A 22,748-nucleotide genomic window follows, 5' to 3' on the forward strand; every position below is an offset into this window, starting at 1 on the left:
TATTATTACGTAGGAAAATTGACAAATTGAGAATTTTAGTAGGCAAAATTGCTTAAGTTTTATGATTACTAACGTTAATGACGTTCATTTTATGTGTTGGTTTGTTTGTTTGCTGACACAACCGTGAACAATTAAATACAACATAACATAACATTACTCAGTGATACCATATATAGATCCAACTATAACCCATTCATTTCTGTGGTGTAGACGAAATAAAGTACCTACCTACCTACTTTTCTTTGAATGAATTAAAACAACAATAAAGACATGGAATTACTGTCTGCGGTATATGTCCAGTAACCTCATATGAAACTAAAGTGGATGTGTGGAACTGTGGCATATAAAATTCCTTTACTTTTATTTACCTATAATTAGGTACTATAGGTACCTTAAATAAATCAGTTGAACCAATAGAAGAATAATTATAATGTTAAAATAATAATTTTTAAATACATGGTCCGAAAGAGATCATCGATGATTAAGCGAAAGTAAGACAATTAAAATTGAGAAAACACGCGTTTATAGGTAGATAATGTTATTTTGTGCAGAGTGGGACAGCCCCTGTCATACATTTTTTCTTACAGATAATATTGTATGTCCTGTTTAGGTAGGTATTCGAAATTCTTATTGCCACTGCAACATCACTTACTTGTAGGCTTATAATCATTCTACCATATTCAATTTTAATGTTATTAGTTATAGCTACATAGTTTAATAGTTAATTTTTCAATTTTAAGTATGTACATTCAACGCATGTTGTTTGTGTGACCTGTAATAGTAAGAACAGTTACTCAATAAGATAATACATATAATTGTACTGTATGTGATAGTCACAGCTGTATCTTATGTTGGTAGTACCGAATAAATAAATAAATATAAAATAGACATAACTTATGAAGAAAACATCGTAATTTCTATGAAACAAGCGTAAAAATATATTTTTAGGTATATGTTGTCCGAAACCCAAATATAATTGTTGGAATGTCTTGTTTTTGGTCAGCAAAAGTAGTCCTTAAACGTTTGGTGTAGAACTTAGTCTTGAATAAAGTACGGCCAAAATATTGTACTTTTCAAACTGTCCTACTAATTCGCTGGAACAGATAAGATTACAGCTCGCTTCAACTGTTGATAACCCAAAGGCGCTGATAAGTGAAATCAACCAGTGACGATATACCAGTTCATAAAAACGGACATAGGACAAAAGAATTTAAGTTAAAAGAAACAATAGATAGATCTGTGATCTGAAGGATAATAAGTGAAATCAGTGAAAATGGTGTCCGTACAAACAATCGCCACGATTGTGGTTAAAGTGTTCAAAATTGTAAGTACAATACTAAGTAAGTTAATTATGAAATAGGTGTGGTTAGGTACAGCTACTCACGTATGGTGTTACAATTTAGTCTACATGGGTAGTATCGCATCTGTGAGCGTTGTCACGAAGTAACAAGACGTATTTCAAGTTGACTATTGATTTCCATGAACGGCAGCTTACACTTATTGTGAGATTGATGGCATCCTCTTAACTGCTTAATTTCTTACAAAGTAGCAATTATTATACATTAAATTAATAATCAATTTCCTTTAGAATATGACACAGATAGATGAGAGAGACGTTGCTACTCATGAGAACTAAACTGAAACGCCTAATTTAAATAAAGTTACAAAAACACCTCAACGATATGTCCTATTTCACATGTATTACAAAATATTAATTTAATATTAAATGACTCATTTGTACTAACATATACCTGTCGCACACAATAAGAAAGGATATGAAAGGGACAAAATATATGTTGATAACGTTTTATCCATCGATTGAAGTAATATTAGCGAAATGATAGTGTAAAGATAAAGAAAGAACAACAGTTTTGGCGCTCGGCTTGAATTGAGTTCAAATGTAAAAATATTGGAAACAATATTTGATAATCTTATTAAAGTAAATGAAATGTCTGTAGCATTGACAATAGCGAAATTTTTTGACATCGTGATTATCAAATGTATGGTATACGTGGTACGTGTCATCCGGGATTACGAAGTAACTCCTACACTCCTTCTCTTCTGATGAACAGTGGAATGATAATGGAGTAATAAGAGCAAACGAATTGTTAGTTTTTTAATAATATAGAAGTAACAGACGAGCATGCAGTCCACCTAATGATAAGTGGCTATTACTGCTGCTTACTGATGTTATTAGGCAGAAATAGGTGTGGCGGTGGTGCCGCCGGAGTCGAACTACAAAGGGTTCTACGACTTTCAAAAGTTGAGTTGACGAATGGAAGTGTCGTTTAATAAATAACTATGTAATAGCCCCACCATTATGTTAATAGCATATTGAATTGAATGAATAATACATAAGATGAATCATACATAAACACGCCGAGTATTGAGATAAGAACACCATGGTACTTCTATAAAATTAAGTTAATTTTCTTGTTATTCTGTGTAATAATGATAACATTGTTAGAAGACCAAGTTATTTCAGTTTGTGATCTCTGTTCCAGTCATTCATGTTTTGTTATTTGAATGACCTACTTGCATCAAATAAATCTTGTACATTACAAGGAAAAGTAGAGATCGCTCTACTTCTTCTTACTAGAATTATAATTACGATGAATGCGTTACGAATATATTACGGGACTCCGATAGAAGGATAGTAATGTTTTTAGATGTATGTACGTATGCCTGTTTTCTGGCATATGCTGTGGCCTCATCTACTAATGAGGTATCGTTCGATTCGCGTTGGTATTGCTAGTGACACTGGTATAGGTATTTGGATTTTAAACATCTAAAATTGCGTCTTTGTTTTGGTAGCCATTTATGAAGGAAGGTCTCGTTTATTTCTTTAATATGTTGTTTGTATATTTTATAGAGCAATATCTTAAGTACTTTTCATTTAAAAGTATCGTCTCTCAAAGTATCGTAAACTTTGAGACACATAGGTACTACACATAGGTATTTTTGACATCCTCAAAATTATACTAAACCACTATGTCGAAGAAATAAAATAGACACCAATAAGTAGCTGCACCATGGAAAATCGTTACATGTAACTTCCTAAGAACCAGTGCAACTCCAAGAAGCAGGTCAAGGTGTTCGGTTCCGTGAGACTAATGTTGACTTATCACCGACAAAAGCCATTTTTCATACTTACAACCATTATCTTTTACACCTCTTCTGCAGCCTAGAATTATAAAAACAAAGCAGTATAAATGTATGTTGCGTGACTTGAAAAAATCTTTTGTCAACAAAATTAATTTTGTCAAGTGTCTGTTAAATGTATCATCTTATATTTTTTTAATTTAATCACAAAAATACTCACAAATTGTAAGTGAGTAAAACTTGCAAGTACATCAGATTTATTACGTTCAGTCAGTAATCATATTTTTAGTCATTTTTACATAGTTATTGTGTAGAGAAAAATCCAAGTAAACAAAAATAATTTTTGAAGAATGACAAAATAAAAAGTGCTTTTATTTAGTTACTATTTAGAGGTCTACGCTTCCTAAATGAAACTGTAAGGGTAAATGAATAGTGAAACTATTATTAATATCAGATAGGCCCCGATGGCCTCATTTTCTATCGCACTGATAACGCCGCGCCTTAATGAATTAACATTACTCACTTTTTATATAAAGGAACGTATTTTTAACGTGTTGTAACTCGAATTGCTGAAAACTTTTAAGTCTCAAACTGCATCTTTCTAGGAATTCTGTTTAGCAATCATGCTGGCGAACTCGCTTGTTCTAATGCAATAGTTTTAAATAAATGCTCCTTAATAATAATTAATCTTAATAAATGTTTATTACCAAATTTCGAAAATTGAGAATGTTTTTATCAAAGTTAAAAATTTGATAAGGCTTATTATTTGCCTACTATCAACGGGCACTATCAAAACATACCTAACTGAAATATCATCTATCTTACATCTCATGTCATCTATAAGGATGCAATATTTATTTTCATCACTATTATATTAAATCATTAGAGAAAAAAAACAAAACCTACCAGGAATCTAGAATTCTTTCGTAGATATCAAAGGAAAAACAGTTTGCCTGATATTTTGCAACACCAATTTCCAAAAACTGGACTTTCCGTACGATTGCAACAGGTCTAAATATCGAGATTCGATTTGCAATTAGTATTAAAATTTTACTTTTTATTGTTAGGAAACTAAAGTTTTTTTACTAAATTACTGTAATCGATTATTTACCTGCTTAGTTAATCGATTAAGTGTTTAATGTAATATTACCTAGTTTTTTACTTCCAAGACTAGTTTTTATCTGCTGAACGGCGTCAGAGAAATGCTAATTGTATTACAACAACATAATTAACCATTGTGGGCATAGTATGCCATGGTTCTTCTCAGAAGTACTAGAAATTAGACACTTGAATTTTTGGTGGCCTTGAATTCGATCTTGAATCTCTGGCGTGAGAGTATCACAGGGGAAATTTGATTAAATTAGACCACTTTTTTTTAAATTTCTAACTTTAGTATTTATTGTAAAGTCCGGCATATCCTCACCGCTACCCTCGCAGCAGAGGGGAATCCATGCATGGTTTCCCTACGAAAAAAGACAAACCAAGTGCGAGCCGGACTCGACTGTTGTGGGGGATTCAGGACCCATGTTCCCTACCCCTTCCCCTTTTTTCCGTGGGGAAACCCTTCAGGAGTTCCGCTCAGCTCGGGGGCAACGGAGACGATATGCCGGGCTCTTACCGGCTAAAACCCCACGGTGTTTCTCTGAACGCTCTTTGTCGGGACCACGGGTACGCTAATAGCACTCGTCCGCGGTGACCCCCTTCCCTGGGACCGTGCCTGACTGATTCTAACTAATTTCAAAATGAATATTTTCCTCACCTCAATAATATTGTATCAAATGCGTAAAGATTCATTAGTTCAGTGTTCTGTGCTCATTGCAAAACGGTAAACAGCGTTATCAGATAGGAGGATTGCTCATTACTCACGCCCTGCCACAGGTACTGTTTGTTATACTACGTGACTAATACTATGAGTAACTTTGAGTATCTACTAGCTTACTATAGTTTCCGGAATTATAATCGCGGAGACGTGTTCTGTTTAATTCATGTTTGTATTGTTTTGTTTTTATCTTATAGGTATATAAAATTCTCGTGTCACAATGTTAGTTACCGTACTCCTCCGAAACGGGTTTACCGATTTTCACCAAAATGTATATGCATATTCAGTAGGTGTGAGAATCGGCTACTATCTATTTTTCATACCCCTAAGTGATAAGGGTTGTTCACCCTCAACATTTTTTTTTATTTATATGGCAACACAACGTTTGCCGGGTCAGCTAGTAACAGAGTAAAAATCTTTATGGTGAAGGTAGAATTGCTTGAGGTTAAACTCTGGAAGCATCAACGCCACACCTTTTTCTGGCTAATAACAGCATAGTCCAGCGCTGCTGTGTTTGAAGGATGTCATAAATTTGGAAAGTCACAGAAAAAGTATATTTCCCATATCACATTTTTCAAACCAGAACAAAGCAGCGCTTAACACTGCTGTTATTAGGTAGAAATAATTGTTATATGGTTCAGTTTTAGGTAATTTGTTCTTTTTCTAAAGTTGCATCTTTAACAATTATTTTGACTTTCAATAAAAACTTTGTCGTCTTCAAACTAAAAATCTTTTCACGTTCTTATATCTCACAAGTAACATATATATGTACATTCATCTAAAGTTTAGTTAAATATGTATGTAGTCTACATACATTTAACTTTAGATGAATCACACGTGTTGCCGAAATGTACGTACTAACATAGTTTAAGTGGTGACCACATAATTATGAGTAGTTACTTATTTTGTCAGTCATGGTAATAAATTATACCTTAATTAATATGACATTGTGGTACCGAGGATCGCATATTTAATAAACATAACATAAATATTTAAGACGTATCTAATAAGAATTCATCGGAAGATGCGGTCAATTTTTCCGCCTATTGGCTATCGGCCATTATGCAAATCTATCCCCCAGATCATAACATAGTATATGCATTGAATGTTTTGGACTTATTCTACTATATGCGAGTATCATCATCAACCCATTACTGTCCCACTGCTGCGCACGGGTCTCCTCTCTGAATGAGAAAGATTAGGCCATAGTCCGCCGCGCTGGCCGAATGCGTATTGGTAGACTTGACATACCTTTGAGATTTTGTTTTTAAATCTCTCAGGTATACAGGTTTCCTCACGATGTTTTCCTTCACCGTTTAAGCAAGAGATTATTAATTTCTAATACGCACATAATTTTGAAAAATCAGAGGCCTGGGATTTGAACCTCAGATCCCTCGATCGAGAGGCCGAGTTTCTTAACCTTTTGCTAATCGTTTATCCGTTTATCTTGTCAGAAAGCAACGTTCGATTATTTTGACACGTTACATACAATATTTAACATTGCAAACCTTATTTTAACATTAAAAAAATCATCGAACTTTGTTCTTTATTTTTTATAAGATTGGAGTAGTGAAGCAGCTGGTAGTCCACTTGATAGTGATCACTGCAACCCATGTTTTCTCAGATTCTTCCAATCACAGATGCATTGATACTCCTACGGACTAGACGGTTGACTGATATGTAAGTCAGTTGGCATCCCCTTCCACGTAAATGCAGAACTACTTCATGTTTGAAATTAGAGCGGCTGTGGTGGATCGAATTATATTGGCTCTACAAACTTTTAAATTCAATGTTCTTCAATATTCGCTAAAGATCCCAAAAGGTTTCCAAAGTTGATAGTAGCATTAATCCAATACAAACTGCGCAAATAGCACTATGCGTACAATGCGATCCTCTGGGCGCTCGGACAATCAGACCGTGCTACCTTGGCGCGCCCATTATGTGCCATTATGTACGTGACCGCTTCAATAGGTACATAACGCTATGTAGTTCATAGTAAGTTATTGCAACGACGGCACATTACTATTGTGCTTGGTTTCCGCTTTGTGGTCTAAGGTTGAGGGATAATTTGTATTATTTATTGTTTATCTTTTTTATGTAATACGGGAGTAGCAGACGGGCATGCACCACTTGATGGTAAGTGGCTAGTGCCGCCCATGGACATCTGTAATCAACCTGCAATACTTATAAGAGTGGTCCCTTTATAATTAATTTACTTAAGAAGAGTTTTTATTTAACAAGCAACAGTCTTCTCTTTATTTACGAAGTTTCAGATTCGATCGAAAATTTATTGTTTAACATTATGATATGGTGAAACGATTATTAATTAAACTTGTGTAAACACAGTTCTTTCTTGAAATACTCTAAACTTTATACTCTAAACTTCTGTCAAAACTTCAGATTTAAAATGCGCAAAGTACACTAAAGTACACTAAAATGTAAGCAAGAAATTTAAGATAATAATGAGATTGATTACATTTTTTCAGCTGATGGTTTTTCAAGAAAAACGAATCTAATGAAAACGTTTCTTACAGATTACCTATTGATAAATGTTTTGCGTTAGACTTTTTGTTTCGGTATTCTGTCTTACCTGTAATATTATTTGTACAACATTATTTTCACAACTTGTGCATATTTTGTATTTAATGTATTTTATGTAATTTGAACGTTAATTATTGTTATTTTTAAGCAACACTAACGCATTAGGATTTTTTTTCCTATAATGTTAGATGTAAGTTGTGAATAAATAAATAAATAAATATTTGAAATGATAACGGTCATCAATTTGATCTAAATTGTTAGGGTTCTAACATATGACATATTTTATATGGATTCGGTATGTGTCTACATCCTCCTCCTCCTACATAGAACCCACGATATTGGTTATGCAGAACCTATTGTGTGGTCTATTAGTTTGAAATATACAGACTTTTTATAAATCTTTTAACATTATGGACGTCCTAATTCTTATCCTGTTTCACTATTTTAGTCCTAGTAAAAATCTTTGGCGACAAAGGTAATATGACATAAAAAATAAAACCAAAACCGCTGTGCTATTCGAAAATTATTCGGAACAAACAACTGAAATTTTAAAAATATTTTTGGTGCTAGGCATCTATACTTAAAAATCTTTTATTTGTTACTCTATTCTTTGTCATCTTTGGGCCCAATATCTATTCGCAAATTTGCGATGCATACCAAGCGCTATATGCGCTTGGTATGCATCGCATGGCAATCGATCCAGACCTATAGGTATAGTACGGTAGGAAGTCGCTACCGTCCATGTTGGAAGCTTCCTGCAGCTCGGCACAATTAAACCTGTTATTTGCGATTGTTAACTGTCAGCTGTCGGGACAGAGCAATGATATGATAGAGAATCTATAAGCTAACCCTCGTTGTTGAAAATCAATCTATCTAACATTTTGCCTACCAAAGCTTGAAACTTGATAAGCAAATATTTCCACGGATTTTTTGTTAATAAAGGACATAAATACATAGGACTATATTAATGACATTGTCAAGATTTTTATACAAAAGCTTTCATCCCGCTTCACATTAACACCATCTTGGAAAGATTGAATGTTGATTTCAGTTGGTAAATCGCAGATGAGTAATTAAAGTTAATTTTAATCTTTCCTACCCATTTCCAGTTTATTTTTATTATATCGTCTCCGGAGACAATACGAGTTTTCAGCAAAATATTTAGATTTATATATAAGACTAATTTGTTTTAAAAATATTATTTTAATGTGATACAATAACTATAAACTAAAATAAAACTTAGTGGGTAGTTGTTACAATATTTCTGTCTTATTTTTTATAAATAGGTATATCTCAATGGTGATAATAGGTTGTCCGAAATTTTTGTTTCGTCAATTCAAATTTTTGAATGGTCTCTACATTTACGCTACTCTACATTGGTCACATATGCTCCTTGGGTGTATTGACTTCTGACCTGCGCGTGTGACTAAGTATTACATCAATTAATTGATCCCATCCTGCGAGACAGCCCTGATATTATTTAATAAACGTTCATAAATCTTCACTAAAACATTCATTTATATTCTTTATTTATTTAACCATACGAGTACCTTGAATTATTTTTATATTTCTGTAAATGTGTTGGTATATTAAGAAAAAGTGAAACGTAGGGCTTGATAAAGGATTGTTTTACAAATATTTACTGTTCTTAAAATAATACTTCACGAAAATCTTCCTTATGTAGAAAATCTGTCCTTTACGTAACGGTTGAGATTTTCATTTATTATTGAAATTACTTGAAGGTTTTCCAATGTGTACTACTTATTTCTTTTCATTTGCAGATATTTACTTTTTGACAATTAGCTACTTTAGAATTTTAAATTACTCCAAGCTTCAAAGCAATATGATATGTAAATACAACCCTTGAACCTATATATATGTACATTATACATCAATATTTACATAAAGTAAAAAGTTGCACAAGGTACTCTAAATTGGGGTTTTTTAAAAAAAATATTTGTATTTTATTGTTCCTAACTATTCAATAGTTACATATTTCGATCAAACAATTATAACATTTTCATTTAAACAACTCTAATTACTTACATCATAAACATTAATAAATCGACCACCAACAGTGGATGAATCAAGCGAAAGTAGATTTCCACGTATCTCTGCTATGCGAACTATGATTGTACCGCCATGATAAGCATAACTATGAAACCGCGTGTGGTCTTCACAATCATTAGTATTTCACTAAATTCCTTCATACGTAGATAATATTTAACATAAATTAACTTTGTAGATGTTAATTACATTTTAATATAGTCTTACGAATGACTTGGCCTTACGTTGGAGGTCCTAGTTTAATAATTATAGTCTGTTAGGTATTCTGATCATATCAGAGTCCTCCATTAAATGACTTGCTACCACTACTAAAGTAACTAAGATAATATCAAAATATATATAACTCAAAGGTGACTGACTGACATAGTGATCTATCAACGCACAGCCCAAACCACTGGACGGATCGAGCTGAAATTTGGCATGCAGGTAGATGTTATGACGTAGGCATCCGCTAAGAAAGGATTTTGATCAAATAGAGGATGAAAATATTACTTCGTAACGCGAGCGAAGCCGCGGGCAAAAGCTCGTTTTGTATATAAAATTCTCGTGTCACAATGTTAGTTACCGTACTCCACTGAAACGGCTTTACCGATTTTCACCAAATTTTATATGCATATTCAGTAGGTCTGAGAATCGGCTACTACCTATTTTTCGTACCCCTAAGCGATAAGGGTTGTTCATCATTAACATTTTTTTATTTATATGGCAACATAACGTTTGCCGGGTCAGCTAATTAATAGATAATAGATATTTCCCCTAAGGACTAAGTGACTCTATATGGGAATGACTCTATATGGGTATAATATGGGTATATCCGGTGTTAGACCAGAAAGGGTGTCACCATCTTCTAATGCTTGACGAGATCTCCTAAGATCATTATATTATAGAAGTAGCTAACGAGCATGCAGTTCACAGGATGGTCGGTAGATGACCACTGTTGCCCGTAGACATAAATCCCAGATAAGAATAGACTACTACGTACCTACCACATAAGTGTTCCTACCATTGAAAACTAAGTTGCCTCATATAGTAAAATTACCATACCCTACAAACCAGAACAGAACAGCGCTTAACACTGCGTTATTAGGTACGGCGGTTTTGCCTCCAATGTCGAACCACAAAGTGTTTTTTTTTTATAATATAGGAGTAGCAGACGAGCATGCAGTTCACATGATTGTAAGTGGCTACAGCCGCCCATGGACATCTGTAATCAACCCTTAGATAGGATTAGATATTCCAACCTGAGGTCGCCCACAGATGCGCCGCTACTCCTGAGGACTAAGCTGAAACTCCTAGGAAAAGTGTGTCTCCCTTACCACACCCTTCAAACTAGATCACAGGAGCGCTTAACACTGCTGTTATGAGGCAGAAATAGCTGTGGCATTGGTGCCGCCGAAGTCGAACCACAACGTGTTCTACCTCAGACTCAACCCGCGGAAGTACATAAACAACCTCTAATTTATGCGATTATTCGGTTATGTCGCGTCACATATTATTATGGTTATCGAACGTCGCCGCTGTGGGGACAATAGACAATTAAAAATAGATTAAAAGGTGACATACGTGTACGACATACCGTGTTCATTTTGGATATGTTTATCTTATCTTATCTATTTGTAACATAAATGTGTGACGTTAACTAAATGAGATCATACGAAATGCATTCAAGAAGTATTATTAGGAAATGTGGTTGTTTGATTTATTTTTGAGTTGATGGTAGTAGGACACTGCCAGTGGTTCGACTCCGGCGGCACCACCGCCAGACTTATTTCTGCCTAATAACAGCAGTGTTAAGCGCTGCTGTGTTCTGATTTGAAGGGTGTGGCAAGGGAGACATACTTTTCATAGACTCCTTCTTCTTCTCCTTCTTCTCCATAACGAAACACCTTGTGAAGTGGTGGTAGTTGTACTGACATTTAAAAAGTGCTCTGTAAAGAACCTATTTTGAATTAAAAAAAATGATTTGATTTGAGACTCTAGCTTAGTCTTCAGGTGTAGCATTATGTGGACTGCTTGCTCGTCTGCTAGGTACTTCTACATTATATAAAAAAGCCGAATCGAATAATATGTAATGTTCAACATATATAAGATTAAATTATATTGAATTGAAGCAAATATAAATCAGTTCGGAGTTTCATCAGACAGATATGCAAAACTTAGTAGCAAAAGTACCTAAATAATAACAGTAGTAACCAGTAGTAGAGTAGTTGTGACTAATAATGTTATTCTCATTACTTGGAAGATTATCTTTAAAAGAAGGTATTTTATCTTTGATTAGAATTTCCGATAAAACATGACAAATCGGAAATCCGGAACTAGATAAAAAGTAAGGAATGCTCCGGTTGGAATTCTTGGAATAATGTATTCTAAGTAGAATACATAGAAATAAATAGGAGTAAATACTCCTATTTATTTTTTCTATATGAAGATGCAATTAGTAATTGATCTCTAGGAGAACTAACTTCCACGAAATTAGGCTTTATCCATAGACAACATTAATATTAAATCTACGGCAAGAACGTGCCTTATTACCAATTTAAAATATAGATACTAACAATAATTATCTCACTCTTTCGTGGGGCTTTGTAAGGGCTCTCATGACACCACTGAAACGAAAAAAAATCGACAAAATCAACAAAAATCGACAAAAATCTTGCGAGGAAATTAAAACCTTATACACGCTTTAATACTACGCCGTTCAAAATAAAACAGCAGCTTTATACCATGGATTGATCAGAAATTATGCGAGTGTTGCCACCTTGTTGAAATGTAAAGGTAGTAGAACCCTTTGCGGTTCGACTCCGGCGGCACCACCGCCCCACCTATTTCTACCTAATAAAAGCAGTGTTAGGCGCTGCTGTGTTCCGGTTTGAAGGGTGTGGTAAGGGAGACAGACTTTTCGGAGGCGTTCCAGCTTAGTCCTCAGGGGTAGCGGCGCATCTGTGGCCGACCTCAGGTAGGAATATCTAATCATATCTGGGTTTGATTACAAATGTCCATGGGCGGCAGTAGCCACTAACCATCAGGTAGACTGCATGCTCGTCTGCTACTCCTATATTATAAAAAAAAAACAATAGTTCCGCCTCTTAAAGAAGAAGTGACGGATTTAAAAAGCTGATAACCGACTTTCACTAGTTGGAGAGGTACCACAAGAAGCCACCCTTGTCACACCAGGAGGTATGGTTAATATATAATATTTATGTTTAATAATTTCATTTTCCAGGTTCTAAACATCGTGATCCTCGTGCTCTACCGAACGGGGTACAATGGAGAGTTCCTGGGTGTCGGCGGTACGTGGAACCTCAACGAGGAGAAGAACCCTGATGCCGAAATCGTGGCTTCTGGCGTCATCGTGGGCTACCTGATCTACACTCTCGTACAAGTCGTCACTTATCTTTTTGGCACCACTGAACATAAGAGGTGAGATTGTCTTATAATATATTCAGCTGTGACCACGCTTATTTATACTCTCCGCCCACTCTGGAATTCCTTGTTTGTGAGTGCTATGGAAATCCACATTGAAAAATACACTAACACCAAAATGTAAATTCATCATTTAGATATATGTCCTCTCAGAGATCGAACCCGGAACCCTCTGCGAATTACACTGGTTTACGTAGTATGTAGATAGCATAATGACAAAGTACTTGTATGGTTTAAAAGTAAATGTAATTTATGGCATTACATTGGTCTCATTTCATGCAGACCGAAAAATGAAAAACATGTCAGAGAAAGATACTATATCTTATATTGCTTAGAGATCAAGTCGGCAGTAGAGTGATAACTACTTTACTAGCGATCATCCGCTATAGATACAAGTATTCGCCAAGGGTTCAGCTAGATTATGACCTTATTTCCAGGGCCATGTCAGAGATAGTGATGAACTTTGTGGGCGTGTTCCTGTGGATAGCTGTGGGCGCAGTAGCCCTGCACTACTGGGGCGGGTACCAGGGAGAGCATCAGTTCCAATTTGTCTTCGCCGAGAAGCAGGTATGTATTAAGAGAATTTGTTATTAGCTATTTATTCCAGGATTCTTATAAAACTCACGAATTTTCCGGACAACATTTTTAAACACATCATCTAAATAATGTTGTATAAAAATCGTAGTAGGAAATAGTGTAAAATTAATCTTTAGTCTATGCAATTATCTGTCTCGGCCCGAAGATTTTTGACAACATCTCCCATAATTTATTCTGAAAATGAACTACTTAGTAACCAACAACTAAATTATAATTGAATCATCATCATTATCATGTAACCACGATGACCTTTGTAGAACTGACCTTCTCCCAAAAACGGCGATTTTATATATTTAATCGAGTCCATTAAAGACAGATTGGTAGACTTCATGCACCTTTATTAACTATGGAAATTCACCATTTTTACGTCGCAATGCATATTAATTTATTATATTTTTACTTCAAAATTTCTTATGATATTTTCAGGTGGGTTTGGCAGTGGGCGCTCTTTGCGTGATCCAGGGAGCTGTATACCTACTGGACACTGCACTTTCTGTCATACACTTTACGAAAGAGATGTAACCTAAGACTTAAGTTAATAAAATAACATCTATCTCTCCAACCCCATATATGTACAACAAACCATTTAAGATTTGTATTTTTTCCTGTCATGCGGGTTTGTGCTTGCATGCGGTACGCGCAAGTCCTACTCGCATCTTATAGTTTCATAGATACTTTTCCTGTCATATCGCACGCGACACGTGACGAAACGGCCGGATAATCCACCAATGCGGACATGCATTTCATGTCATGCAGACATAAGCCCGCGTGACACGAAACAGATCCTTATAAACTAATGCGTTGACCATACGCCATAACGCTGTTTCATGGATTGGTAGAGATACAAGTAGAAAGTATCTTACTGTAAGTTTTAGAGTTATTTGATAAAATTTACGAAAACGAAATCGTTCGAACAATTCTTACTTAATTCTTAATACACAATATTTTCACTAAAATTACACAATTGTCTGTACTCTGAAATCTACTGTTAAAATATATTTTGGTAAAAAGCGAATAAAATAGGAACGAAATGAATAGCTCTCCAAATTGTATCACAATTATGATTTTCCCACCTTCTTTTTAGTTAAGAATATAATATGTAGTTTTATATGGACACGTTTACATATTATTTTGTATTTATGTTACGTATTATGAAATAAATATAAAATGTACTGAAATATTTGTTTTATTTTTATATATTTTTTAGTTTGATGTTTGTTTATGTAGCCAACTTTTTTTGTATTGTAATTTTTTACCATAAAATATTTTATTTATCTGTGGTTTAATGGTGTAGATAATTCATTTATGTTGCTATGGAGCAATATATAGTCAATACGGTAGTGTTAATCAAACTTAAGGATTCTACCACATTCAGTTAAAGTAAATCAGTTAACTCTACGTAATTAATCATGTTTTAATTGAATTATACGTATAAAATTCCGTATGATCTGATGACTAAACTCACCGGGGAATAGCTAATGAGTGAATTTGAGGTCAATGTAGGAGTCAAATTAGGGATCATGGGTTAAATACGGTATCCCATGCGACACTGACTTCTTGAGTCATACGACTTTTTGCATTAGTTCTAGTTCTGTATCTGGCCGGATAAGTGTTTTATATTAAAAAGAAAAAGCAAAAAATCTTCTTTATCTGTGCAACATTTATTTTTTCGAAGTTTTTTTGTTATAATCTGCCAGTTTTTACCGACGTAATGAGTGAAAACTAAATTAGATTTTTGAAACTGGAGTTTTTAAATTTTGAAAGCCTGGAAAGGGATACATCGTTGAAGGATTTAATGTGCGAGCTGGACGCTTACGACGTCAAAATTGCTCCATTAACAGAAACGGTAAGTGGATGTTTTTTATCTATGTAATATTGAGCGCAGTGTGTAAATGTCACCACAGTCGAACCACTACTAGCTATGCAGCTACAAATATAAGTTCTAAAGATGCATAACAATAATAACAAAGATTTACTGTACTTGTTACATTATGATGCTCTATTTAATTATCTTTGGATATCTGGTAATCTAAGGTCAATCAGAGATGAATTACTAATCCAGAGGACTACGTTGGAAAACATCGCAAATGTAGAGACATATGCGACGTTTGCGTTTATGCACTTATAATTTTATTTTGTTTCTTTTTTTGCAACAAGTAGTTCCCTAATATATTCACAGTTCTCTGTATGATGTGAGTTCTACTGGAGTTCTAGATAGAACTACATTTATAGATATAGTAACCGCTAACTTTTAGACTCTACCTAGTTTACAAACAAGATAAACAAAGGCCCGTTAGTAATAATTAATCTTAACCAACTTTTGCCTTGCACAGTTCAAAATTTAAAAGCAAAGATTAACCAATTCAAACTTTAATAGACAAAAAATGTTTTAATAAGCCACCATCACCTTAATACTCAATTATTAAAAAAAAACTCAATTGTCTTAAAAAAAGCCACTTTGGCCTTCAGATTTCACTCTAACACCCATGCCCAGCAGTGGGAAAGCGTGGTATAACGATGATTCATTATTCTTAACATTACAAGTACTCACAAATACAGGCCACAAGGCGTGGTGCATTACATGCGTCGACGGGCCGCCTCTATACGTGTTTGTATTGAAATTAACTGTTTTGTTTTTATTACCGGTGATTATAGCGATCTGATTCTGTATTGCGTGTTCTTAACGTGGCTTTAATTGTATATAGTATCCATAGATTACTCACTCTTAACAAGAAAATGTACCCAGTTTTGAAAATGTAAATAGTTGCGTAAAAAAGTTTTGCCACGTCTCCGTGCTAAAATGTCCCTAAAATATTTGAAATAATTATTTATTTATTACGTAAATTACGCAGTATTAGAGTATTAGTTATTTATTCGTAAATTTTCTCTAAAAATGTTTTTATTTGTGAAGAATTCAAAAAAGAACTTACTAAAATAAGCCGTTTGTGGCTTCATTCAATTTCAAGGCGGCGAAGTATCTTTACTAATCTATGATAGTATGATAGTATTTATATTTACGCATCATGAGTAAAATTTTAATGATTTTTTTAATACCTACTATCTTTGTTAGTAAGCTTACAGGGGCGTTATTATATTTTCTGTTTTATTTATTGTGTACTAGAAAGACAAATGTAAAAAACTAAAAAACAAGCTTAATTACCTAATGCATAATATGTAATAATTACAAAAATCGTACATGGTAGAGCAAAGGTTAGTGCGATCTTTGGCTTTGTGGCCCTTTTTCAACAAAAAACAAAGATTTAATTAATAATGTGTACTTTACATATTTTAATTACATATAACGACAGTAAATTATAAAAGTTAAGTATGTCGTGTTATTAGTAAAATATTTTTTAAATTAATTTTACATTTCATTTTTATAATGTTCAATTAATATTTCGCCTCATTCTTGTTCTGGGCCTAAATAACGGCAAACCGTTTCTAATTTGTACACACGAGCTAACTGTAGGTAAAGGGCCCGATTAGCATAAAAAGTAGGCTCCACGGGTGACGATTCATTTGTCTGGCATTGTGCGCGCGAAAGTGACTTGTCATTATCTATCTGTATTGTGCGCAGATGTGCGTAGGTGTTCCATTTGCACAGATTATTTATTAACAACGTAGATGAATAATAATTTATTAAAACGAAACAAAAATAGGTAAAGTCCGCGGCGCGCAAAACTGCTAGTCCGCTCTGAAGTTGATGCGAGCACGTGTAGTCATACACAGTTTGCTATGGCGACGCGATTAATTCCTATGTTCCGAGCGGACTAGCAATTTTACACGCATTTTCAATATATTTTAGCAATATTAAGTAGAACTACAAAATTCAATTGCAATTTAAGTTCAACTAGGTATGCTGTAGATAAAATAAAATGAAAATTACGGGTCATATAAATATTAATGATCCTGTTTTAGAATAAGGTATATGTATGGTAAAATATTGCAAATTTAAAGACAACAAATAAACAAACCCCTACAAAAAAACAACATATTTTATAGACTTCATTCTATGAATGTGGCAAGACAATAAAAACTCAATTTTCTAGCTGCAGAAGCATTTTAAAACTACAATGCATCCATTGTAACTAAATATTAAGAGGATGATATTTTATATCGTCATAAAATGGAACTGGAGCAATGACATTGGTGGAAAACAGGTCAGCCAGCAACCTTCGAACGCACCCCTTAGCGCAGGAACGTTGGCGCCAAAAACGGCGACAACATGGCGGCCGGCGTGGCGGGAGACTGCGATCAATCCGCACAGATTATATTGCATTGGGATAAACAACAGCTTATTGAAACTCTTTATTTTTATAAAAAAAATCGTCATCTATTACCCATAGATTAGTAAAGATACTTCGCCGCCTTGAAATTGAATGAAGCCACAAACGGCTTATTAGTAAGTTATTTTTTTAATTCTTGACAAATAAAAACATTCTTAGAGAAAATTTACGAATAAATAACTAATACTGCGTAATTTTCATAATAAATAATTATTTCAAATATTTTAGGGACATTTTAGCACGGAGACGTGGCAAAACGTTTTTACGCATCTATTTCAATTCTCAAAACTGGGTACATTTCCTTGTTAGGAGTGAGTTATCTTTACTAATCTATGCTAATCTATGCTATTACCATTAAAAAATAAAAAGGTTTCGTCTGTGATTGTACGTTTTTGGTGGCCATTACGGAAATGCGTAGCCGGGGACGTATGAAAATAATTGAATGTCTTTCTATGTTTCCCTTCAGTTTCATTTTAAGTATTCATTGGGCTAATACTTCAAGTATTTAGTATTAAAAATCCATGAAAAATTTATACTCTATTTACTTTCGTTTTGGCGGGATACTGATATGTCTAATTTTGTTTAAAAGTATAGTCTGCGTCAAACTGCTAGTCCGCTCTGAAGTTGTTGCGAGCAGGTGTAGTCAAACAATTTGCTATGGCGACGCGATTCATTTCTACTCGTATAATCAGAGCGGACTAGCAGTTTTACGCGGACTATACTACAGCTACAGTAATTTGGGAGATAATATTAAGTTTGCCAAACATAACTTGCATTCGAAATAAAAAGAACACGAATAGTCCAACGTAACTGGTGTAAAGTTTATAAAAGAACACACGAAAAACCCAATGCACTTCTGCGCTCCAATAAATCGTTGAACAAATGTCAACGAACGCATTCGGGAAAGCAATGCGGGAACAATGGCCCAATAATGGGACAGACAACCACAATCGCTCATTGTTGGTCGGTAGCACGATCGGTTTGTGTTTCATTTGCATATTGTTCGTGGCTTAAAATTAAACAATAATTACGATACATACATAATTTTGTCAAAGTAAACTGACAAATTCCTGCGGTAATACAATCTTGGCAAAAATAAGCAAGGAAATGCTCGAAATGGTTATTGCTTGGAAATAAGCAGATTTGTATGTCGCGATGTTTTCATGTTTATGTATCAATTATTGTGTGTATCATGTATTAATATGTAGGTATATGGTAGTAGTAAATTAGCAGTCCACTGATGGTCAGTGATAACAACCAGCCATGAAAATCTACCCCAAATAGGCATAAAGAGCTACCCTTGAGCACTAAGTCAGAACGCCTTAGCTAAGTACAAGTAAGGCCTTACTGTACACTAAACAAATTAGATTTCAATAATGAAATAAAATGAAATATATTTATTTATTTTGTATAGGCCAACGACAGCACTTACAAATTATCAGTTACAATATTTTTCTTAAACTACTACCGGATCGGAACGCGACCTTAACTGAGAAGATCCGGTAAGAAACTCAGTGGGTTTGTCTTTTTTTTAAATAATAATTATTCTCTTTTTTTTCAACAACAACAAAATCCTTATGAGACATTGAAATAAAATAATTACTTGTACGTTTCATATAAAACACTTTAAACAGATCACATCAGCAAACGCTACAATTGAACATTACACACATATAATTTTGGTTTTGTATACAACAACAAGTAGTATGATTCAGTAGTTATATTTAATGTGTGGTTTAAGTAGTACACATTTTATAACCACCATAAAAAACTATTATGGAAACCTTGCGTCTGTATTACTCACAAGGTCTATGGGTAACAAAAACTATGAAGAACAGAGTAAGAAAAACGTCGAAGTAGGTAATTGGGTGGCTGTTTCCTTCAAATTGTATGATAATAGCAAGGAATTGGTAGTAGACTTCTGGGGAGCATCCACCACATATAGATATGTATTTATATGGCATACCTATATATCTTAAGTGTGTGGCGAGGCAGACCAACTTATAAGACACGACTTACTTAGTTCTCATAGTCACTTAGTTCTCATAAGTAACAATGTAAATATGGCTGGATTCAGGCAAAAATTCAGAAATATATGGAATAAGTGCCGTAAAAGTATATTAACTATAGTGATCATTAAACTTGTGTTATCTGTTTGCGACTAATATAATATAAAAAATATTTCCCAAGCTCTTCTAAATATTTCTGAGCATGGCGTAGATAGATTTGTTAAGGAGGGAGTAAGATAGCTAAGTAGTCCGGTTAGCGAAGTTTTTAAGACAGCTCGCATATTATAATCCCGTTTAATTACAACTACTTAAAACAAAAAATGATAACATAGACTGCTTTAGCATTAGCATATGAATAGTTAGCGGATATTTTAGAATAAGCCAGGGACTAAAATATATAGATACTAGGTGAATCGGCAAACGTTGTGTTGCGATATAAATAAAAAAATGTTAAGAGTGAACAACCCTTATCACTTAGGGGTATGAAAAATAGATAATAGCCGATTCTCAGACCTATTCAATATGCATATAAAATTTGGTGAAAATCGGTAAAGCTGTTTCAGAGGAGTACGGTAACTAACATTGTGACACGAAATTTTAAAAGAAATATGAATTGTAAAGCATTTTATATATAAGATTTATTAAATAAATATTATAAATGTAGGTTTACAGGCTGCAAAACTGTAACGTATACTTAGTCAGCATTTGTCACTCACTTATTTTTTTCATGACGTACAAATAACCTATAAGGCACCATGATTCCTAATTAACAAATCATAAGTGACTAATATTATTTTTAAACCCATAAGCATTGTTTATCCCATTACTCATGGTAAATGACACATCATTACAGTTTCAGTGAGACAGAGTTCCTTTTTAGGCTTCCGTACCCAAAGGGTAAAAACGGAACCCGATTACTAAGACTCCGCTGTCTGTCCCTCTGTCACAGGGCTCTATCTCCGGAACCGTATTAGATAAACGCTTGAAATTTTAACAGAAGATGCATGACTGCAGCCGTTATAACAATAACAACTAAAAATAAAATAAAGTTGAATATTAAAGGGGGTCTCCATACAACAAACCGGTATTTTTCGGCATTTTTCCATCTAACTGTTAAACCGTACTAGCAAGACTTGAAATGTTTACAATGCGTTTATTATCATAACTGCTGTTATAATAAATACAAATAAGAACAATAAATCTATATCTATACTAATATTATAAAAAGAAAAACTTTGTTTGTTTGTTTGGTTGTAATGAATAGGCTCAAAAACTACTGGACTGATTTTAAAAATTATTTCACCATTCGAAAGCTACATTATCCACGAGTAACATAGCTATATTTTATATGAAATAAATTTGATAAATAGATTTAGAGGCGGTACAAAGTTTGCCGGGTCAGTTAGTAGTTCATAAAATAATGAACATTTGGTGGTACGGAAGCCTCCATGTACGAGTTCGACTTACACTTGGCCAATTATTCAATTAAAACAGGATATCAGGAAAATAACTGAAACGATGTTCTTAGAATATAGGTAGCTACGGATTTACATTGAATGAAGATATGAATTGCTACAGGATAATTTGAGGTAAACTGTTGTTTCCGGAAATTACCGTATTTACCGGAATTTGTTTACCGGAAAATAATACAGGCAACAACTGATACCTACTCGTACATTCGTCTGATCGCAAGAGTTTTGGTGGCTGTAAAATGTATTGTCGCCAATACGAATTGTCATAGTTGTCTCATTATTTTGTAATATGCATATGTGTCATTGATGGGCATGGGTCACCTCTCAGTGTGAGATGGGCTTAGGTCATACAACGTTTAAATGATTACCAACGTAATATGAAGTAAGATTTGTTTAATATAAGTAACAATCACACTTGCAGTACCTCATGGCACGAGACTTCTGGTATCAATGGAAATCTAGTATCGACTCCAGATACAATTTGGGCCTGAAATCAGCCGTTCTTTCAGCCTTAAGAACTAAGTTGGAATGCCTCCTACAAGTGTTTCATCCTCATGTTTTTTGTTTTACTTACACCGAGCTCAGTTACTCAAACCTACTGGCCAGCATGCAAGCCACATAAACTACTGTTATTTGCTAAAACAGAGTATAAATTGATCGAGTCTATCATTATGCTACTTTGTGACAGTAATCGTGATTATTTCGCGCGGCACTGCCCACGGGGGCGGGCTGTTCCTGTTCTTTGCAAACCGCGTTTGGTAACCCTACCCTGAACTTTCGACTTATAATTAATTCTTCTTAATTAATTCGACTCTAAATTAATTCTTGGAAACAAAATATCATATTAATGACTTACTTATTATCTTTGTACAATATTAATTAATGAACCATCAACAGACTAAATTAAAAAAAAAAATCCGAGAGCAGTCATATGCTTTTAATTGTAATGGACAAAAATTCTAATAGACTATCTAAAGTTTCTTACAGATAAATAAGGTATGTAAGTAGTACGTACATACCTAAACCTGTGTAGGAAGAAAAACCTCTTACAATAGGATCATGGTATTCTTAAGTGTATTTAATAAAGTGTTTTTAATGTTTTGTAGTAAAAATACGCCAAATGTCAGAAGAAAACAAACCCGTCGATACTGCGTGCGCATACACGTATGCAGTTATGCGCGCACGCTGAGTTCTAGACCGGAAAACGCTAGAAAGTGGCTTTTCAATTTTCGAATAGCTACATAATAAACGATCGGTCGCTTTGCTTGATAATGGCGCGGTAAAAATGTTTATCTGCATTTGTATACCGATATCTTTTTTGTTTGGCCGTGATGGTCAATGAATATGGGTATAATTGGATTCATAATTATGATTTCACTTAGAATTTTATTATACTACCTACTTACTGTTGTGCTATGGATTCCTCAATTGA

General features: G+C 34.2%; 2 protein-coding genes across 2 annotated transcripts in view; one reads left to right on the top strand and one right to left on the bottom strand.

The window, feature by feature from the left end:
- Adsl (adenylosuccinate lyase) overlaps positions 1-22,748 on the bottom strand; it is a 42,540-nt gene that overhangs the window by 2,756 nt on the left and 17,036 nt on the right. The window lies entirely within an intron of this gene.
- Positions 1,161-14,727, top strand: Ssk (smooth septate junction protein snakeskin). The gene is made up of 4 exons (XM_073075631.1): positions 1,161-1,324; positions 12,753-12,949; positions 13,390-13,519; positions 13,976-14,727. The coding sequence occupies exons 1-4, from the start codon at positions 1,274-1,276 to the stop codon at positions 14,069-14,071; spliced, it is 474 nt and encodes a 157-aa protein (XP_072931732.1). The 5' UTR covers positions 1,161-1,273; the 3' UTR covers positions 14,072-14,727.

This window comes from Epargyreus clarus, unplaced genomic scaffold (assembly GCF_041222505.1).
Source record: "Epargyreus clarus isolate Ecla_fem2 unplaced genomic scaffold, WU_Ecla_fem_2.2 ptg000008l, whole genome shotgun sequence".
In the NCBI taxonomy this organism is placed as follows: Eukaryota; Metazoa; Arthropoda; class Insecta; order Lepidoptera; family Hesperiidae; genus Epargyreus; species Epargyreus clarus.

Excerpts from the sequence above, each read along its gene's own strand:
- Ssk (XM_073075631.1), top strand. The coding sequence starts at position 1,274 with ATGGTGTCCGTACAAACAATCGCCACGATTGTGGTTAAAGTGTTCAAA. Across the intron at positions 1,325-12,752 it reads TGGTTAAAGTGTTCAAAATT|GTTCTAAACATCGTGATCCT; the intron begins GTAAGTACAATA and ends TTCATTTTCCAG. Across the intron at positions 13,520-13,975 it reads TTGTCTTCGCCGAGAAGCAG|GTGGGTTTGGCAGTGGGCGC; the intron begins GTATGTATTAAG and ends TGATATTTTCAG.